This window comes from Bos javanicus, chromosome 4 (assembly GCF_032452875.1).
Source record: "Bos javanicus breed banteng chromosome 4, ARS-OSU_banteng_1.0, whole genome shotgun sequence".
Classification (NCBI taxonomy): domain Eukaryota; kingdom Metazoa; phylum Chordata; class Mammalia; order Artiodactyla; family Bovidae; genus Bos; species Bos javanicus.
In genome coordinates, this window is record NC_083871.1 from 94,625,910 (window position 1) to 94,642,852 (window position 16,943).

General features: G+C 44.4%; 1 protein-coding gene across 3 annotated transcripts in view; it reads left to right on the forward strand.

Moving 5' to 3' along the window:
* Nucleotides 1–16,943, forward strand: part of LOC133246416 (carboxypeptidase A4-like) — a 71,928-nt gene that overhangs the window by 23,983 nt on the left and 31,002 nt on the right. For 2 of the 3 annotated variants that reach the window (XM_061414712.1, XM_061414714.1), the window contains exons 5-13: nt 2,808–2,889; nt 3,295–3,429; nt 4,650–4,748; nt 8,572–8,673; nt 10,481–10,585; nt 11,343–11,453; nt 12,733–12,823; nt 14,199–14,398; nt 15,514–15,598. In XM_061414712.1, coding sequence (XP_061270696.1) covers nt 2,808–2,889; nt 3,295–3,429; nt 4,650–4,748; nt 8,572–8,673; nt 10,481–10,585; nt 11,343–11,453; nt 12,733–12,823; nt 14,199–14,398; nt 15,514–15,598 — 1,010 coding nt within the window. The remainder of the gene's footprint in view (nt 1–2,807; nt 2,890–3,294; nt 3,430–4,649; nt 4,749–8,571; nt 8,674–10,480; nt 10,586–11,342; nt 11,454–12,732; nt 12,824–14,198; nt 14,399–15,513; nt 15,599–16,943) is intronic. The other variant, XM_061414713.1, reaches the window with a different exon arrangement.

Here is a 16,943-nt window from a genome sequence, read left to right on the forward strand (position 1 = left end):
CCCCAGGCCAATTTTCCATCTTCAGAAAGAGCTTAAATCTTTGAAAAGATTTCCAGATGGTGGAGATAGGTTATGTTCCACCACCCACACTCTCAGGGTGCATTTTCCAAATAGAGACAAAGCTAGTGAGGGCAAGAGAAAGGCTGCCCTTCACCTGGCACCCACTTACGTTTTTTCTGCTTCTAGGTATGGATGAACTTACGTTCATGAGAATAATGTTAGATCCTCCCTGCCTCCTGCCAGTTTTTAGTGCCATCTGAAGATTGTCCTTAACATTGTCTTTTCTGGTTGAGGAAAACCTTATGGGTGATGAAGGTTGGTCCTAAAGCCTGGGTGAGAGATTGGCTAGGCAGATAAAGAAAAGGGCTGGATATCCAGGCAGAGGAAACAACATGTGCAAAGGCATAGGAGGGCAAAACGTATGGTGAATTTGGGATTTGAGTGAAGCTGGAGCCAAGAATGTGTAGGAGGGAGAGACGGAGGAGAGACATGTGGGGAAAGACTCTATTCTGTACCAGCTTTTCCGCCCTGCCTGTCTGCATGTTACAGATGTGTCTTTATCCTTTGGAGCAAGGCTAATTAGGATGTAATGAAATGAGCTGTGAGTTTAATCATCATCAGGGCCAATTAGATTCCCTGTACTCCCTTGTGGACTGTGCCCAGGAGTATGAAAGTTCTGCTGTGAAGTTACCACTTTGGGAGAATTAAAGCACATGTTGTGGATGAATGTGTAACATGGTTTTAATATTCTTAAGAGCCCATCCTATTCCTTCTCCTTCCTTGTTCTCTTTGTGATACTCTAGTCAATGCTGTATTTTACCAATGCCTCATTTTGCTAACAGAGATGCCAGTGCACAGGCACTTTTCAGAACACCCATTTTAAAAATTTTATTTATTTTTGATCGGAGGATAACTGCTTTACAATATTGTATTGGTTTCTGCCATACATCAACATGAATCAGCCATAGATATAATATGTCCCCTCCCTCTGAACCTCCCTCCCATTCCACCCCGCCTCCTCCCCATCCCACCCCTCTAGGTTATCACACAGTCCCGGTTGAACTCCCTGTGTCAAACAACAAACTCCCACTGGCTGTCTGTTTTCCGTTTGGTAATGTATGTTTCCATGCTGCCCTCTCCATTCATCCTACCTCCCCTTCTCCCACTGTGTCCACAAGTCTGTTCTATGTCTGTGTCTCCACTGCTGCCCTGCAAATAGGCAGAACACCCATTTTTAAGATGCCCCTTTTTCTGGAGTATTGAGGACAGGTTGTGACAGAGCATGAGTTCTACAGATAGGTCCTGGTACTCAGCTAGGAGGAAGGGTTTCCCTTTTGTCTTAAACCTGTTACTTTTGCAAGGCTGCTTGCCTGTATCAGGGAAATGGTGGTTTGATTCCCCATCTTCCCAGGGCTGCAGTCCAATATGTAGCAAGTCTGTCAGGTTCGGGCTGATACCTGCCAGCCAGTGGCTTCTCCACTGTGGGCTCAGAGACTCCCATGGGATGCATTTGGCTGCCCACCTCCCAGGACCCTGTGGAGACCAGATGAGCAGGGGGAAAGTGAGGCTTCAGCAATGGCGTTCCCTTCAAATCTGCTGCCTGCAACGGAAGCAACTCTGCAGCGGACCTTACCTCCCTAGAGGCTAGACCAGACCCTTTGGAGACCCCCCAGAAGCTCCCAGAACAAAGTTAAGCTCTGAGAGTTCATCCGGATTAGACCGGTTTTCTGATGAGGAGATGCTGATCTGCCACGTGAGGCTGCACGTTTAGCTCCCTGTGACAGAACCATTTTCTCTGTCAACAGGTCCTTCAGCCCACAGCCGTCTCCAGCAGCTCTTCCCGCATTCATTTGTGTCAAAGGGATGACGCATGTGACAGTGTTGAGTGCCGATTCATTCGGGCCGTCACCTAGCAACGGCCTAATGGCTCCCCTGGCTCTCTGAGCCGGCTGAGAGCACAAAGGCAGCTTTTCAGGCTTGGCCTTCTCCCACCCACACACAGGACTTCGGGGGCCTCTACCCCTGCTGCTGCCGCGGGAGCTAAATGATGTATAGGAAACGAGTGCAGGACGAACAACAAAGGGGGGCTTGGGACTGGCCAGCTTCCTTCTGGGCCCTGTCAGAGCCCCATTGGGGGGATGAATCCCAAATTCAGCCCCAGCACCATGCATTTGTGTAGGATTCCGGAGCTGGAAGGGCCTGGAGAGCACCCAGCCTCTCCCCTCTTTGGTAAGAGGAAAAATAACTAACCCTCCCAGGATGGAAGGTCTGTTCTCTTTCCTTGCTCTTTCCAGCGTGGACATTCAGCCAGTTTCAGTCCTAGACCTTGACAGTGAAGAAGTGCCTCTTTATGTCTTGAGTTAGCTTTGCGTGTAGCTCAGGAACATTCCTTTCTGCAAAATATATATGTTTTTCATTATAAAGTAATATGACCACATTACAGAAAACAGATATGAGGGGAAAAAAGTAAGTCATCCATAATCCCATGACCCGAACATAAGCACTGTCAGCATTTGCTATATTTCCGTTGTCTGTTTTTCTTCCAATGCATCTGCTTTTTCCATACTTACAGTCATGGCATACATACAATTTTGTGTCCTGCTCTTTCACTTAATATTTCCCTGAAAGTTATATACCATAAGCACTTTTTCATATTTGCCACGTAGCCTTATTTTTAGTGGCTATATATTATAACCAAAGACTAGACCATTTCCTTTCATTATGTCTGGGATAGTAGGCCTGGGGTTTATTTGCCAGCTGAAAGCTTTACCATTATCTTTTGCTTTTTTTCCCCCCACTTTCTCCAGGCACCAAGTTTTCAGAATTAACATCAGAAATGAAGATGAGATCAGCAAACTCAATCGGCTAGTGAATTCAGACAACCTTAAGGTACCTAGTTCTCTTTCTCTTGAGTATCAATTAACCGTGGTGGGAGAAGACTCTTGCAGCACTGGCATTGTTATTCCTGAAGAGTTTCTGTGTATAATCCTATATTAATCAACATGTCTTTATACAATGGAGAGAGTTGGTGGGGAAGTGCTCTCCAGGGAGATGGGGTCCTTAGCAGAGGGCTTCATCTTTCTGCCATTGACTTGTCACTCCTTGAGCTTTGCCATGTGTTGCCTGCTGGGCAGGCCTGACCAGATAAAACTGAAATGGCAGAAGTTTGCCCTTGTGCAGAACTCAGCTTCTCAGGGACCACCCAGGCTTTTGGCAGTTGTTCTAGAAGAGTGAGTTCTTTGTGCTTTTTACCTGAACTATCCTTTAACCTGGTTTTACTTCTTTTCTCCTCAGCTCGACTTGTGGAAATCTCCCTCTACCCTCGGTCATCCTGCAGATGTCCTGGTCCCTTCTTTCAGTCTGCAGGAAGTCAAATCCTTCCTGGAGGACCATGGCTTAGAGTACTCAGTGGCTATTGAAGACCTGCAGGTGGGTAGGCCAAGGTCCCTCCACTGGTCTTGCATAGGACCAAGTAGCCAGAGTGGACTTGGAACATTTTCAAGTTCTGGCCTCATTCTTCTCCATTGAACAGATAAAGACATTGAGGTATATGGAAGTAAAGTGCAGTGACTTGTTAGAGGAACATGTTGTGCTAGAAAGGGCTTACATGGCAAACCAGTCAGATCTGGATCCAGATCCTGATTTTGCTAACTACTAGCTGTGTAATTTCAGACAAACTGTTACCCTCTTGAGACTCTGTTCCTTCATCAGTAAAATGGTAATAGTTATATCTACTTCATACGATTAATTGAGATTAAGTGCTTAAATGTACATAAAATATCTAACAGTGCATGGTATGTCATAGCTATCTCACAAGTATTAAGTCTCTTTTTTTTTATTTGAAGTCAAGAGGGAAGAATAGAATGTGTGCTGGTGGGGAGGTGCTGAAGGCCAGTCATAAAAAATATCCTTTGAGAATTATTTGCTGGTCCAGTGGCTTCACACGTACATTGCAAGGGGGAGAAGTTCAATCCCTGATCAGGGAACTAAGATCCCTCATGCCATGTGGCATGGGCAAAAATAAATAATAAGCGTGGTTGGTGAAAGGGAGAATGTTACCAGCAGCCCCTAGCAGAGTCAGCGTCACTGCCCAAGTCAGACACCAGCCTCACGAGCTGTATTTGAACAGCAGGACAGTGTCTGGCTCACGTTCTCTCCTTCACCGAGGTGGGTTGTGGGCTAATTGGTGATTTGGCCTGGGAGTTTCCTGATGGTGTGAGCAGCTGTGAGCTTATTAATCATCCTCACATGTCACAGACATCTGCCAGGAGCCTTCAAAGTAGGAGTGGTTGTAAGAATTTCTTTGTTTCTGAATGGTTTCCCAAGCTGGGTATTTCAGAGGCACTGGATACCAGATGCAGGCTGACGTCTAGAGAATTCATAGTATAGAATAACCAAATGGCACATATGTTGCTTCCAGGGAGAAAGTGAGTTTTGAATGAGGTGTTGTACGTTGGGCTCCAAGAAGTAAGATTTTATAGATACGGGGAAGAAATCTGACCCCCTTTTATACCTTGACGTTTGTGCTGCTTGATATGTGTGCTGAGGGTGCTGCCATCTTGGCCAGCCCATATCCCAAGGAAGAGTGGAAACAACATGAACCTCTGCCCCCAGAGAATCACTTTGTAATGTTGCCATGTCTGTTTCAGAACGTTTTAGATAGTGAACACCAACAGCTACAACGCAATGTACGTCAAGAACTGAGCAATAATTGCTTTAACTATGGGGCCTATCACACCCTGGAAGATGTAAGTATTTCAAAGCAGGTGAAGATCAGATCATTGCCCTTTTGGGTTTTGTAACCCCTCTCCTTACTTCCAGGAGGTGTTAGTCCCTAGTACAGTATGCCTACAATGAGGGGTTAAAATGTGTACACTTCAGTTTCTTTCTGATTCTTGGGTTGTTTATCTCCTAAGAGCAGAGTGAAATGCAAACTGAACATTTACTCCCACATGCATCCTTCTTTTCTTAAGCAACCCCTCAAAGAAAACCATGAAGTAATTGCAACCATTTTCAGTCCTCGTAATTCAACCTTGTTATATTCCACCAGAATCCCTGTACTTTATTCACCCAGATTAAAGTGTTACTTATCCCAGGCAAATAGACAAGTGATTATTTCCAAGGTTAACCAAATATTTCCACTCATTTATCATGACTACTTATAATGTGTATTTGTTCCATAATACATGTTGGTGCTGTGTTTAGTTAGAAATCACTTATATAAATGACTTTCAAGGTAAGCCAACCCTTCAAATAAGAAATTTGGAGCAGAATAATTTAATGTAATATTGGAATTTGAAGAACCAAGAAGGACTGGAATGGAACTGAATCACGTAGCCTATGGTTTTCTTAGGCCCCTAATGTTTTTTTCCTTAGTCTGGAAATTCTCTACTAACTCAGGAACAAACCCCAAATCTAAACTGGTATTTTGTTTCCTATGGCTGAATATATATCCAAAGATAGAGTTCCTGGCATGCTTTTCATGAGGCATATACTTTGAATTATTTTTCTTTCAGATGAGGTTTTTTCCCCAAGCTTTTTTCCCACTTCTTTCCCAGGATTGTCAGTAGCTTTGTTTATTGTGTACACTTGGCCACACTGCCCCTTGATCCCTCTTGTGACCACTGACATACATCTGCAAAACAGCTGGATAAAGTCAGGAGTTCAGTCCAGGGCCATGGACGAAAATGGAGCTGAGGCCCACACAGGGATCCAACCCGTGACGATAGCCTCATTAACACGGGGCACTCCCGAGCTGAGCTAACAGGTTGCAAATGTCACCCAAGATTCTGGAAACACCATCCCCTCACCTGACTGCTGCAGGATCCTCACGTTCCTATCCACTCAATTTTGTTCTCTGACTTGAGGTATCATTGTCATCTGGCTTGCAGCAGAAGGCTACTCGTATTCAGTTCTTTGTAAAAACAGCTTTTACAAGCACATATCCCACAATCACTTAAACCTTCTTAGGTCTCTAAAGGGAATTTCCTGTTTGTTTCTGCCAGGGTTTCTAATTTAAGACCCTGTGTGCGTATTGTTGTGGTGGCAGTTACTTTTGTTATTGTTGTGGGTAAGCTTTCCCCTTGTGTTGGCACTGTGAATTTGCAACCCCATGTCTGGACACAGCTTGTTGTTTTAACTTTTCCTGAGTAACTCTCCTCTCATAACTTCAGGCAGGCATCTGGCTTTTGCTCCACTTTCTAGGGTCGGTGGGTAGAGTTTCCAGGCCCTTTTCATGGCCATAATTACCACTTTCCAGCTCTCAAGTTGAAACTTGCTCCTTGCTCCAGGCAGGGTCCTTTGCCCTCTACTCCTCTTCCTGGTTGCTGTAAACCCTCAGAACCTAAGACGGATATCTAGCCCTGGGGCTTCACCTTTTGTCCTGTACTCTGTTAGCTTGCTTTCTCTTCATTTCTGGCACAATTTTTCCTTTTTTTTTTTTTGGCTTTTAAATTTGTCTGGGACTCATTTTCATAGTATTTTATCTGGCTTGCCTATATATTTGAGAGCGAGTTTCTTGCTCAGTCTGCCATAATGACTGCAAGTCTGATAAACCCTTTAAGCTTGATTTTATTCTGTATTGATTGCACACTTTCCTTCTCTGTAAAGCTCCTTCTTTCAAATTTAAGGTCTAAATATAAATTCATTTATTTCTTTATTTCAGCCCTCAAAAAGTTTGAACAACTAAGATGGATGAATTCCATTTAAAGCAAACCCTTTTTTTTTTATCCCTGAAAGCAAATAAAAGCATTCATAACCTTGTTTTGTTACAGCTCTTCAATTGAGAGATCAAAGTCTTTAGAAGAATCACTTCCAAAGTGGAGTGCTTGTACAGTGGGGTGTAAGCAAGATAGTCCACTGGAATGGAGGAATAAACGGTTGCAATTTCTATTTATATTTCTACATATATTTGAATTTATTATTAATGTAACAACTTTTGTTTCTATTTTTTGTTTTATAATGTACATAATATACTTGTGTGGTATTATACATATTTATAGTACATGCTGAATTTTCTTCCTAACTGATGGGAAAAGTGATGAAAAAAAAGGAGGGGAGTTCTTTCAAGAATCTTGGCTAAATGGGGCCCTAGGTGGTTATCTAGACTCACTTCAGTTCAGTTGCTAAATCCTGTCTCTTTGTGACCCCATGGACTGTAGCATGCCAGGCTTCCCTGTCCTTCACCAACTTCCGGAGCTTGCTCAAATTCATGTCCATTGAGTTCTTGATGCCATCCAACCATCTGGTCCTCTGTTGTCCCCTTCTCCTCCTGCCTTCAATCTTTCCCAGCATCAGGGTCTTTTCAAATGAGTCAGTTCTTCCCATCATGTGGCCAAAGTATTAGGGCTTCAGCTTTAGCATCAGTCCTTCCGATGGATATTCAGGACTGATTTCCTTTAGGATTGACTGGTTTGATCTCCTTGAAGTCCAAGGGACTCTCAAGAGTCTTCTGCAATACCATAGTTCAAAAGCATTAATTCTTTGGCACTCAGCTCTCTTTGTGGTCCAACTCAATCCATACATGACTACTGGAAAAACCATAGCTTTGACAAGATGGACCTTTGTTGGCAAAGTAATGTCTCTGGGTTTTAATATGCTGTCTAGGTCGGTCATTGGAGAAGGCAATGGCACCCTACTCCAGTACTCTTGCCCGGAAAATCCCATGGATGGAGGAGCCTGGTGGGCTGCAGTCCATGGGGACGCAAAGAGTCAGACACGACTGAGCGACTTCACTTTCACTTTTCACTTTCGTGCATTGGAGAAGGAAATGGCAACCCACTCCAGTATTCTTGCCTGGAGAATCCCAGGGACGGGGGAGCCTGGTGGGCTGCCGTCTATGGGGTCGCACAGAGTCGGACACGACTGAAGTGACTTAGCAGCAGCAGCAGCAAGTCGGTCATAGCTTTTCTTCCAAGGAGCAAACATCTTTTAATTTCATGGCTGCAGTCACCTTCTGCAGTGATTTTGGAGCCCAAGAAAATAAAGTCTGTTGCTGTTTTCATTGTTTCCCTATCTGTTTGCCATGAAGTGTTGGGACTGAGTGTCTTGATCTTAGTTATTTTGAATGTTGAGTTTTAAGCCAGCTTTTTCAGTCTCCTTCACTTTCATTAAGAGGCTCTTCAGTTCCTCTTTGCTTTCTGCCATAAGGGTGGTGTAATCTGCATATTTGAGGTGATTGATATTTCTCCCAGCAATCTTGATTCCAGCTTGTGCTTCATCCAGCCCAGCGTTTCTCATGATGTACTCTGCATATAACTTAATAAGCAGGGTGACAATGTACGGCCTAGACTAGTATAGTGCAAAGGGCCACACTTTTGAAGCAGTATTTGTATGCGTGTTTCTACTCTCATTTAACGGACTATAATTTTGTGGACAAATGTGTTTTTCTCTAGAAAATCATAGACATGGATTCTTAGGCAGTTGCTTAATATTAAGCATTTCATATTGTCAACCCCAAGGTTAGGGGACTATAAAAAAATCATTAAGATCAACAAAATAAAGTTCACAGATACCCATCTAGAGCTGAACAAATTTTTTAAATGCCCCTGTGTTTACTTTTTCACACTTCAGATTCACAAAGAGATGGACAGCATTGTCAAATCTTATCCTCACTTGGTAAGCGCAGTGAAGATTGGGCATTCATTTGAGAACCGGTTGATGTATGTCCTGAAGGTGAGGCTCCATGCACCTTGAAGAGCCTGACTGGACTCAGGCTCCTGGTTCCTTGTGTCTAGGACTCAGCCCTCACACTTTTGAAAGAGGCAGATTGTAAGGACCTCCTTGACTTCAGGGAGGAGGGTGAGGTGGGGACACCTCTGCTCGGGTTAGAAGTTGTTCTGACACAGGGTCCCCTGCTTCTGCTTGTTGCGAATGGAGTTAGAAGGAGCACATCCCTTTCCAAGTTTTGGCTGAAAGGCAGGATCAGGAAGAGGTGAGTGGACTTCCCTGGTGGTCCAGTGGTTAAGAATCCACCTGCCAATGCAGGGGACCTGGGTTCAATCCCTGGTCCAAGAAGATTCCACAAGCTAAGGGGCAACTAAGCCCGTGCACCACAACTACCGAGCCGACGCTCTAGAGCCTGTGTGCCACAGCTACTGAGCCTGCAACTGCTGAAGCCCGTGAGCCCTAGAGCCTTGCTCTGCAGCAAGAGAAGTCACCACAGCTAGAGAAAGCCCATGCACAGCAATGAAGACCCAGGGCAGCCAAGAAAACTAATAAAAATGAAAGAAGTGGGAGGTGGTTAGTGTTTCAGAAAGCTTTCAGATTGGCCACAGTCTTTTCCCTCCATTCCCATCTTCTGTAAATATGAAGACAAATTGGGATGGGTCTAAAAATTCCATTCTGCTTTTTAGGGGTACTTATTGGAAAAGCAATCTAGGATGGTAATTTTGAGGTTGGTGTAATTTTAAGCCCAGTCTATGATCCTTGGCTGCATCAAGCCTAATTTCCAGATATTTCTAACAGATTTTAGGTCTATATTGGCAAAAGAGGCAAAGAATTTATGGCAGTGACATAAATTACATAAATAATCCAGCCAAATGAATAAAAAGGAATTTGGAGATATAAACCATGGAACAAGTGATGGTGCCTAGAATTTGTCAAACCCTTAGATCCATACAGGTCCTGAGGGATCCAGGCTTACAGCAATGGTGAAATTACCAGTGGGAGAAGCCCTGCCTTTGAGCTGGTTGCTGTCAAATAATCTACATAAATTTATATTATTTGCCAACTGATGGAGACCTTTGCTTCATTAGCACCAAGCTCTGACCCAAGGGGACCCAACACTAAAAGGGAGCAGTCAGAATTCATTTCATGCAGTAAGCAGTAGTGAACCCCCCTTCCTCATTTTAAAACTGATTTCATTTATGGCATCAGCTAGAACAGGCTGGTTCATGCACTTTTGTGTACCTCTCTGTTGAGATACCATTTGAGGTCATTCAAGAGACATAAAGTGAAAGTGAAGTCACTCAGTCATGTCCGATTCTTTGTGACCCCATGAACTGTAGCCTACCAGGTTCCTCCATCCATGGGATTTTCCAGGCAAGAATACTGGAGTGGATTGCCATTTCCTTCTCCAGGAGATGTTCCTGACCCAGGGATTGAACCCAGGTCTCCTGCATTGTAGGCAGACGCTTTACCATCTGAGCCACCAGGAAGTCCATTTAAGAGACATAATATTATCTCTAATCACACTGAAATTATAATTCACAATAGCAGTTGTTTCCCCTTCCCATTTGCTTCCAACCTTGGAGTGGTTCAAGCTGCCTGGAGCTGTGGTGCTGCAATTCGGCCCTGCCAGTCAATTAAGCTCCTCGACCTGGAGAAGCCTGATAAATGGATGGTGCCCTCAGGAACATTTGGCCTCTGAATGATCTTAAATGGTTTAAATGAATAGGGGCGAACTGGGAAGAGGAGAGGAGAGATGAGTAGACACACACCCAGACAGAAGGGTAATTTTCTGGCCTCTTTTTCCTTCCAGTTCAGCACTGGAAAAGGCAGGCAGCGCCCGGCCATTTGGCTGAATGCAGGCATCCATGCCCGGGAGTGGATCTCATCGGCCACAGCAATCTGGACTGCAAGAAAGGTCATGTCGCCTAGTATTAGCCCAGCATTCTGCAGGGCCAGGGGTGCCCTGTACTGTACTATGCAGCTGTACCTGGGAGGGGGTGGGATGTGGTAGGTTAGGAGGGTACTCTCACAGGAACAATAGGCTGGGGGAGTCTTTTCAAATTGGAGAAACAAAAGATCAGAGCCCCACAGTCAGCCTCATAGTTTAGCTAAATGGCAATGTCCGCTCATAGCAGTGAGCATACTAATGAGCTGTAGAGGTGGCCCTGAAACACTGACACATAGTCAGTCCTGCTCAGCAGCAAGGCTCAGATAATTTTTACCTTCAGTCCCTTTCAGGCTCTCCTGGCCCTCAGGGACCTCATGCTATCTCCATGTTCTGTCCCTCTGGAAAGTTTAGTTGAAGCCAGTTCCAGGGAGGAGGGGTGGTGCGAGTGGAGGATCCATCTTCCCCAACCCTAGCACAGGGGCTCATTTTCCTAATAACTATTATGATGTGTGGTTCTCCCTTCCCCTGCTCCTACCCCCTGGAAGGAAGAATAAACCAGGCAGCCCAGGACTCATTGAAGTTGATGTCATCAGGTAGCCATGTTCCCTCAGATTTTGAAGTGCTCCGTGGGCTTTGCAGAGAGCTGCACCTACAAGGGTGGCAGGGAGACTGCCAGAGGGTAGATGCTGTTCTAGGAGCTGGGCATCTGGGGAAGATACTCTGACTTAGATCTAGCAACCCAGCCTGCAAAGACATAGCTGACAAGCATGTTGTCTTTGCTTAGATTGCATGTGATTATGGGAGAGATCTAGTCATCACCTCCATCTTGGAGAAAATGGATATATTCTTGTTGCCGGTGGCCAATCCTGATGGATATGTGTACACTCATACTCACGTGAGTAATACTGACAGATGGGCTGGGCTTGGAGTTAAGACCTGTTTGTTGATTTCCTTGCTTTGTGACTGCATAGACCTTTATCTATGACCTTAGATAAAAATTCCATAAAATGTGCACTTTAGGAGCTTCCTTGGGGGGGTCTCATTTTCCAGTCATTCTCTGGGCTGAGGGTTACCAGGGTATGTTTTTTTTCTTATAAAGAATCGTCTAATGAACTTCCTATTATGGATCTTGAGCAATTATCAACACTTTACCTATCTTCTTTTCATTTCTTTCCCTCCTACATATTTTTTTTTTCTGATGTATTTTAAAGCAAATCCCAGACATCAGGTTACTTCATTCAAAACTTCTTCAGTCTTCATCTCTGCTGCTGCTGCTGCTAAGTCGCTTCAGTCGTGTCCGACTCTGTGTGACCCCATAGATGGAAGCCCATCAGGCTCCCCCGTCCCTGGGATTCTCCAGGCAAGAACACTGGAGTGGGTTGCCATCTTCATCTCTAGTTGATGATAATTAAAACACCACCACTATCAACAGTAAAAAAATTGGATGGAAGTTTTTCAATATCATCTAATATCCCTAATTATCTTTAAAATGTCTTTTGAGTCAATTCGTTGAAATTAGGATCCAGATAAGGTCTGTACCTGTATTTGGTTGTTACAACTATGCAGGCTTTTAAATTATACAACGTCTTCCCCATCCCTACCCTACCCCCACATGTCTTTTAGAATGTCATTCATTTGTTGGAGAAACCCAAGTAAATTGTCATGTAAAATGTGTCACATTCTGAATTTGCCTGATGACTTCTTTGTTCTGTGCCATTTAATTTATTCCCTCATCCCCTGTGTTTCCTGTTCACTTGCGGTCAGATCTAGATGCTCGATTGGAGTCAGGTCAGTTTTTTAGGCAAGGGTTCAATAGTTGCTGTGCACTTGCTATCACGTCAGTTATCATTGAGGCCGATAATGTCCATTTGTTCCACTTTGACTGAAGCCCTAAATTATTCAGTGGATTCAGGTGACATCAGGTCATTTTGGGGAAGTCCTTTTCTCCCGATCAGGAGGCTAATTCTCCCTTCTGGGGAAGGAGAGGAGACTCTGCAGTTAGAGAAGGCTGAAACACCGATGATCCTTCAAATCTCTGAAGTTGCCTCCAGGACTCAGGCAGCTCGCCCCATCCATGGTGCCATCTCTATCATAGGCCCCCCAAAGAAAAGCTTTACCTCTTCTGTGCCCTGACCCATCTCTGAATGCTGTTTCTTCCTTGATGAATTTTTCAGAACCGATTATGGAGGAAGACACGGTCTGTAAATCCTAGAAGCACCTGCATTGGTGCTGATCCAAATAGAAATTGGGATTCTCATTTTGGAGGTAGGTGGGGGAGACAGTTGTTAAATCCTGATACCTCTGGGTAGCCTTGTCCTTAGGTCTCTGAGCTGGCAGTGAGGGAACTGGTTTGTAGGCTATCTCCATTGCTGGTTCACTGAGAAACTGGGCAAATCCCTTATTCTGTGTATCACTCTATATTATTGTTCAGTGTAATTTTGAAAGGGAATGACTGAGCAGTTTCTGTCCTCCTGAGAGAACACTATTATCTTTAAAACTATTCTGTCTTATACAAATCCATGAGCTGACCTTCTACCTGGCCATCCTGGTTCCTGGGCAAGTTACTGAATGGTGGAAGGGCTCTTGGTGGTAACAGAAGAGAGCAATTAGCACTATTACCCCAACAGGCAGGATGACATTGTGAAGATTAAACTATAGCAGTTTACCCTTAGATGTATTAATATGAACCTCTGCCCTTTGATGTTACGGAACGAAAATGAGAATTAGGAGACGTGGATTCTGAGTTCCAGCTATTTAAAAATCACCCCCACAGTAGTGCCAACTATATGCTATATAGCTTCCCATATATTATCTTATTTATTCTTCTGACCTAGAGAGTGAGTTTTCTTATTGGAAATGGGACAATGGAAGCTCAGCGACAATCTCAAGAGCATACGGTTGATAAGATTTAGGATCTAAACTCACTTTTCAATTCCAAATTCTGGTGGTTCTCTTTCACTGTTCCACAGCTGTACTGATGTTTTGCTTTTGATGTGATGTTTTAATGTAATGGTTTTAATTTTCTTACTTGTGTAGAAATACCACACAAACCATTGGGGGAAAAATAATGTGACTGTGGGAAAGGAGCTGATAAAAATGTGGCAATTGAGGGCATCAAAGCTAAGTCACAACAGGGATGCTTTCACATACATGTCAGATACCTTAGGGGGCTATATTGTGAGGTAATATAGAAGGCAATAATTTTAAATATCTGTCAAATAATCAAGAGATTTTAGCCACAACAATGGATTATTTTTGGCAGCACTTGGCCATTAAGATCTGAACCAAGAGAATTAGTTGGAGAATAAATGGAGTCATTTTCATTATTAATTAGTATTCATATTAATTATCAAGAATACATGTTAATTACTCTTTGTAAAATATGACATTAATTGTTGGTGATACAGTACAAGGTCAACTCTATCCATTAAAGGAGTTATCAATTTTCCTGCTCAACACTGGCAGATTCAGCACCCCACTTCCACACCCTCCCCACAATATATACACATTGAGGACTAGATTCTCAGGGCAGCCAGCAGCAGCCTGTGCATGCTTTCTGCCTCTCCTCTGGGTGGAGAATCCTGCATTTCTGTTTCCTTAGCCCATGGGTTAACGTTTCTGCTTGGGTCACTCCCCACAGGAGTGGGAACCAGTAACGACCCTTGCTCTGATACGTATCATGGACTCCATGCCCATTCAGAAGTGGAGGTGAAATCGGTGGCAGATTTCATTACAAATCATGGGGACTTCAAATGCCTCATCGACCTGCACAGCTACTCGCAGCTGGTGGTGTATCCATATGGCTACACAACTAGCAGAGTCCCGGATGCTGATGAACTGGTAAGTGGTATATGTGTTTCCTCTGGGTGCTGCTACAGTGGTGGTTCTCGAGCTTTGTAGAGAAAGTCCAGAAGCTGGGCTTGTTTCCAGAAGGGCCCAGTGTTCTCTCTCTCTTCTCTGCAATGTGCTATCAGGCCTACTGGGAACAGGAAGAAGATGATCCTCCTTATTTCTGTGTTTGCTGTGAGTTCCAAGATCCACACTGGATGCTGTTTTTCCTTCTCACTTGTCTTTCTGACTAAAATGTATTGCAGATCCACTGCTTGTCAAGAACTGTGGGCAGCATTGTGGTGTCCAAGGGGGAGGTGCTCCTCACTCGGGGTGTGGTAGAATTTAAGTAGGGTGCAGGCCACAGCCCAGGGGTGCTCTATACCGCATGCAGTGATTCACCCCAGGATGTGAGCAGACACTTAGGGTGAACTCATTGGAGTGGGCCTGACACCTGCAGAGTGACTGCAGGCCTCTCTTTCTCTGCTGGTTTGCTTGAGTGTGCCCCTCTGCCAGGGGTCACAGCTACAGGGCTTATGACTAGGTGTGGTCTAGACTTTGGTCTCAAGCAGGTCCTCTGTGTAGGGCACATCCATATATGGTGGCCCTTTCTCCACCTCCACTCTGAGAACACCCAAACTCTTAAAAGGTTTTCGCTTGAACATACTTGCCCTTCCCTTGTCTTCATGAACATGACATTCCCTTCCCTCAGGTTAGGTGAACATGGTGATGCCTTTACTAGATTTCTAATGGGCTGGTGAACAGCCCTCCAGATCTGCAAAGAGCTGCAATACAGCACCCCAACTTGAGTTTACAATACACCTGTTTTCAGAGCACTTATCTGGCCTTCTTCCACCTCTCTCCTTACCCTGGCCCCAAACTGGAAATAAAGAACTGAGGATGTGATAGAAGGAGTTGGAGGAACCATTCCATTTCTCTCACTTTATAGTTAGGCCTTGGCTCTGGCCAGATGGGAAAGAAGGAGACCAGAAGGGAACTTTGGGTGGTGGGGAGGGGTTGGGGGGTGGGGGTTCGGGAATCTTCCAATCCACTGCAGTACAGAACAGCTGAGGAATGTCTGGCTTCAGAGTCCATTCTTTCTCACTTTAATGATCTCCCGCTCCTAGGATATGGTGGCACGGAATGCATCCAAAGCTATGGCTTCCTTGTCGGGCACTCAGTACCGAGTGGGTTCTGTCGGCTCCATTGTCTGTAAGTACTCCCTGAGTTTACTGGTTACTAGGGAACACTTGGAGAGGATACTTGAAGCTGGAGAAGAGCCACAAGACAGCCTTTTTTATGTTGTAACCTGTTTTTGTTGCTAGTGATAGGCTGAATTTATGTCAAGTCCGTGTGGTGGTAGTTGTTGCAGGCAACCATCTTCATCGAACTGGGGTGGTGGTACCAGGGCGTGGAGGGGACCCCCTCACCATCCTGTCTGAAATGAACATGTGCATAGCAGGCTTGGTTTAGGAGGTCCTCTGGACAGTCATTAGCATTGAGCTGAAAAAACAAAAAAACTCTATGAAGACTGCAGACCTGACGAGGGTCTTGAGACCCATGACCTACAACTCAACCTTAGTTTCAGGAAATACTTTTGTTTTGGTTTCTCGCTGAAGTGTTTCATCTGAGCATTTCACTCTATTCCTGCTGAGATCCTTCTAGTTCCGTTATTCTGTGATCTGATCTTTAAATTTTTAGATCAGATTGAAGGATATGATTATTTTCCAAGGCCCTAGCTATAAATGGGAAATAGAAACACAAAACATGGGGAGCTAAGCTCCTTTCAAACAAGTGCCCTTCTTTTTCCCCTCTGGTGCCTCCTCTGTAAATAGTTTTCCAACAGTTGGTCTGCCCTCAAAGCCCGTGAAAACTTGCCGATATTGCTTTCCTTTTCCATACTGTAACTCGCTCTCCCATCCTACTTACTTTGCCCTCAACTGCTGTTCTCCTCAGTCTTCCTCTTCTGCAAAGATTCTCCATCCCACCTCCTAGGTCCTCATCTATACTCTGACCTCAGCACTCTTGTCTGTATTTCACATGCCACCAAGCTGCATAAAGCACTTAGCAGGATGTTGATGTTTGTGTTGCTAATTGCATCAACAAGCTAGTAATTACTCATGGTTTATCATTACTAGTGTTGTTGAATGGGAGCACCTCTGAGAACAAACACATCAGGAGAGGTTCACCACCTTCTATTTAATTAGTCAGAACTGAGCCCTATGCCAAAGAGAGCTAAAGGAAGTTGGCAGGAGCCTTCTGAGGAGGTCCTCTCCAAAGATCTCTGCAGGTCACCAGAGTCCTGGATTTTGGGTCTAAACGCCAGTTTAAAGAATTGAGCACTGGGACGACCCAGAGGGATGGTATGGGGAGGGAGGAGGGAGGAGGGTTCAGGATGGGGAACACATGTATACCTGTGGCGGATTCATTTTGATATTTGGCAAAACTAATACAATTATGTAAAGTTTAAAAATAAAATAAAATTAGAAAAAAAAAAAAAGAATAGCCTTTTCCTCCCATATCAAAAAACATTCTTCTTCCCAGCATAAGCTGTCCC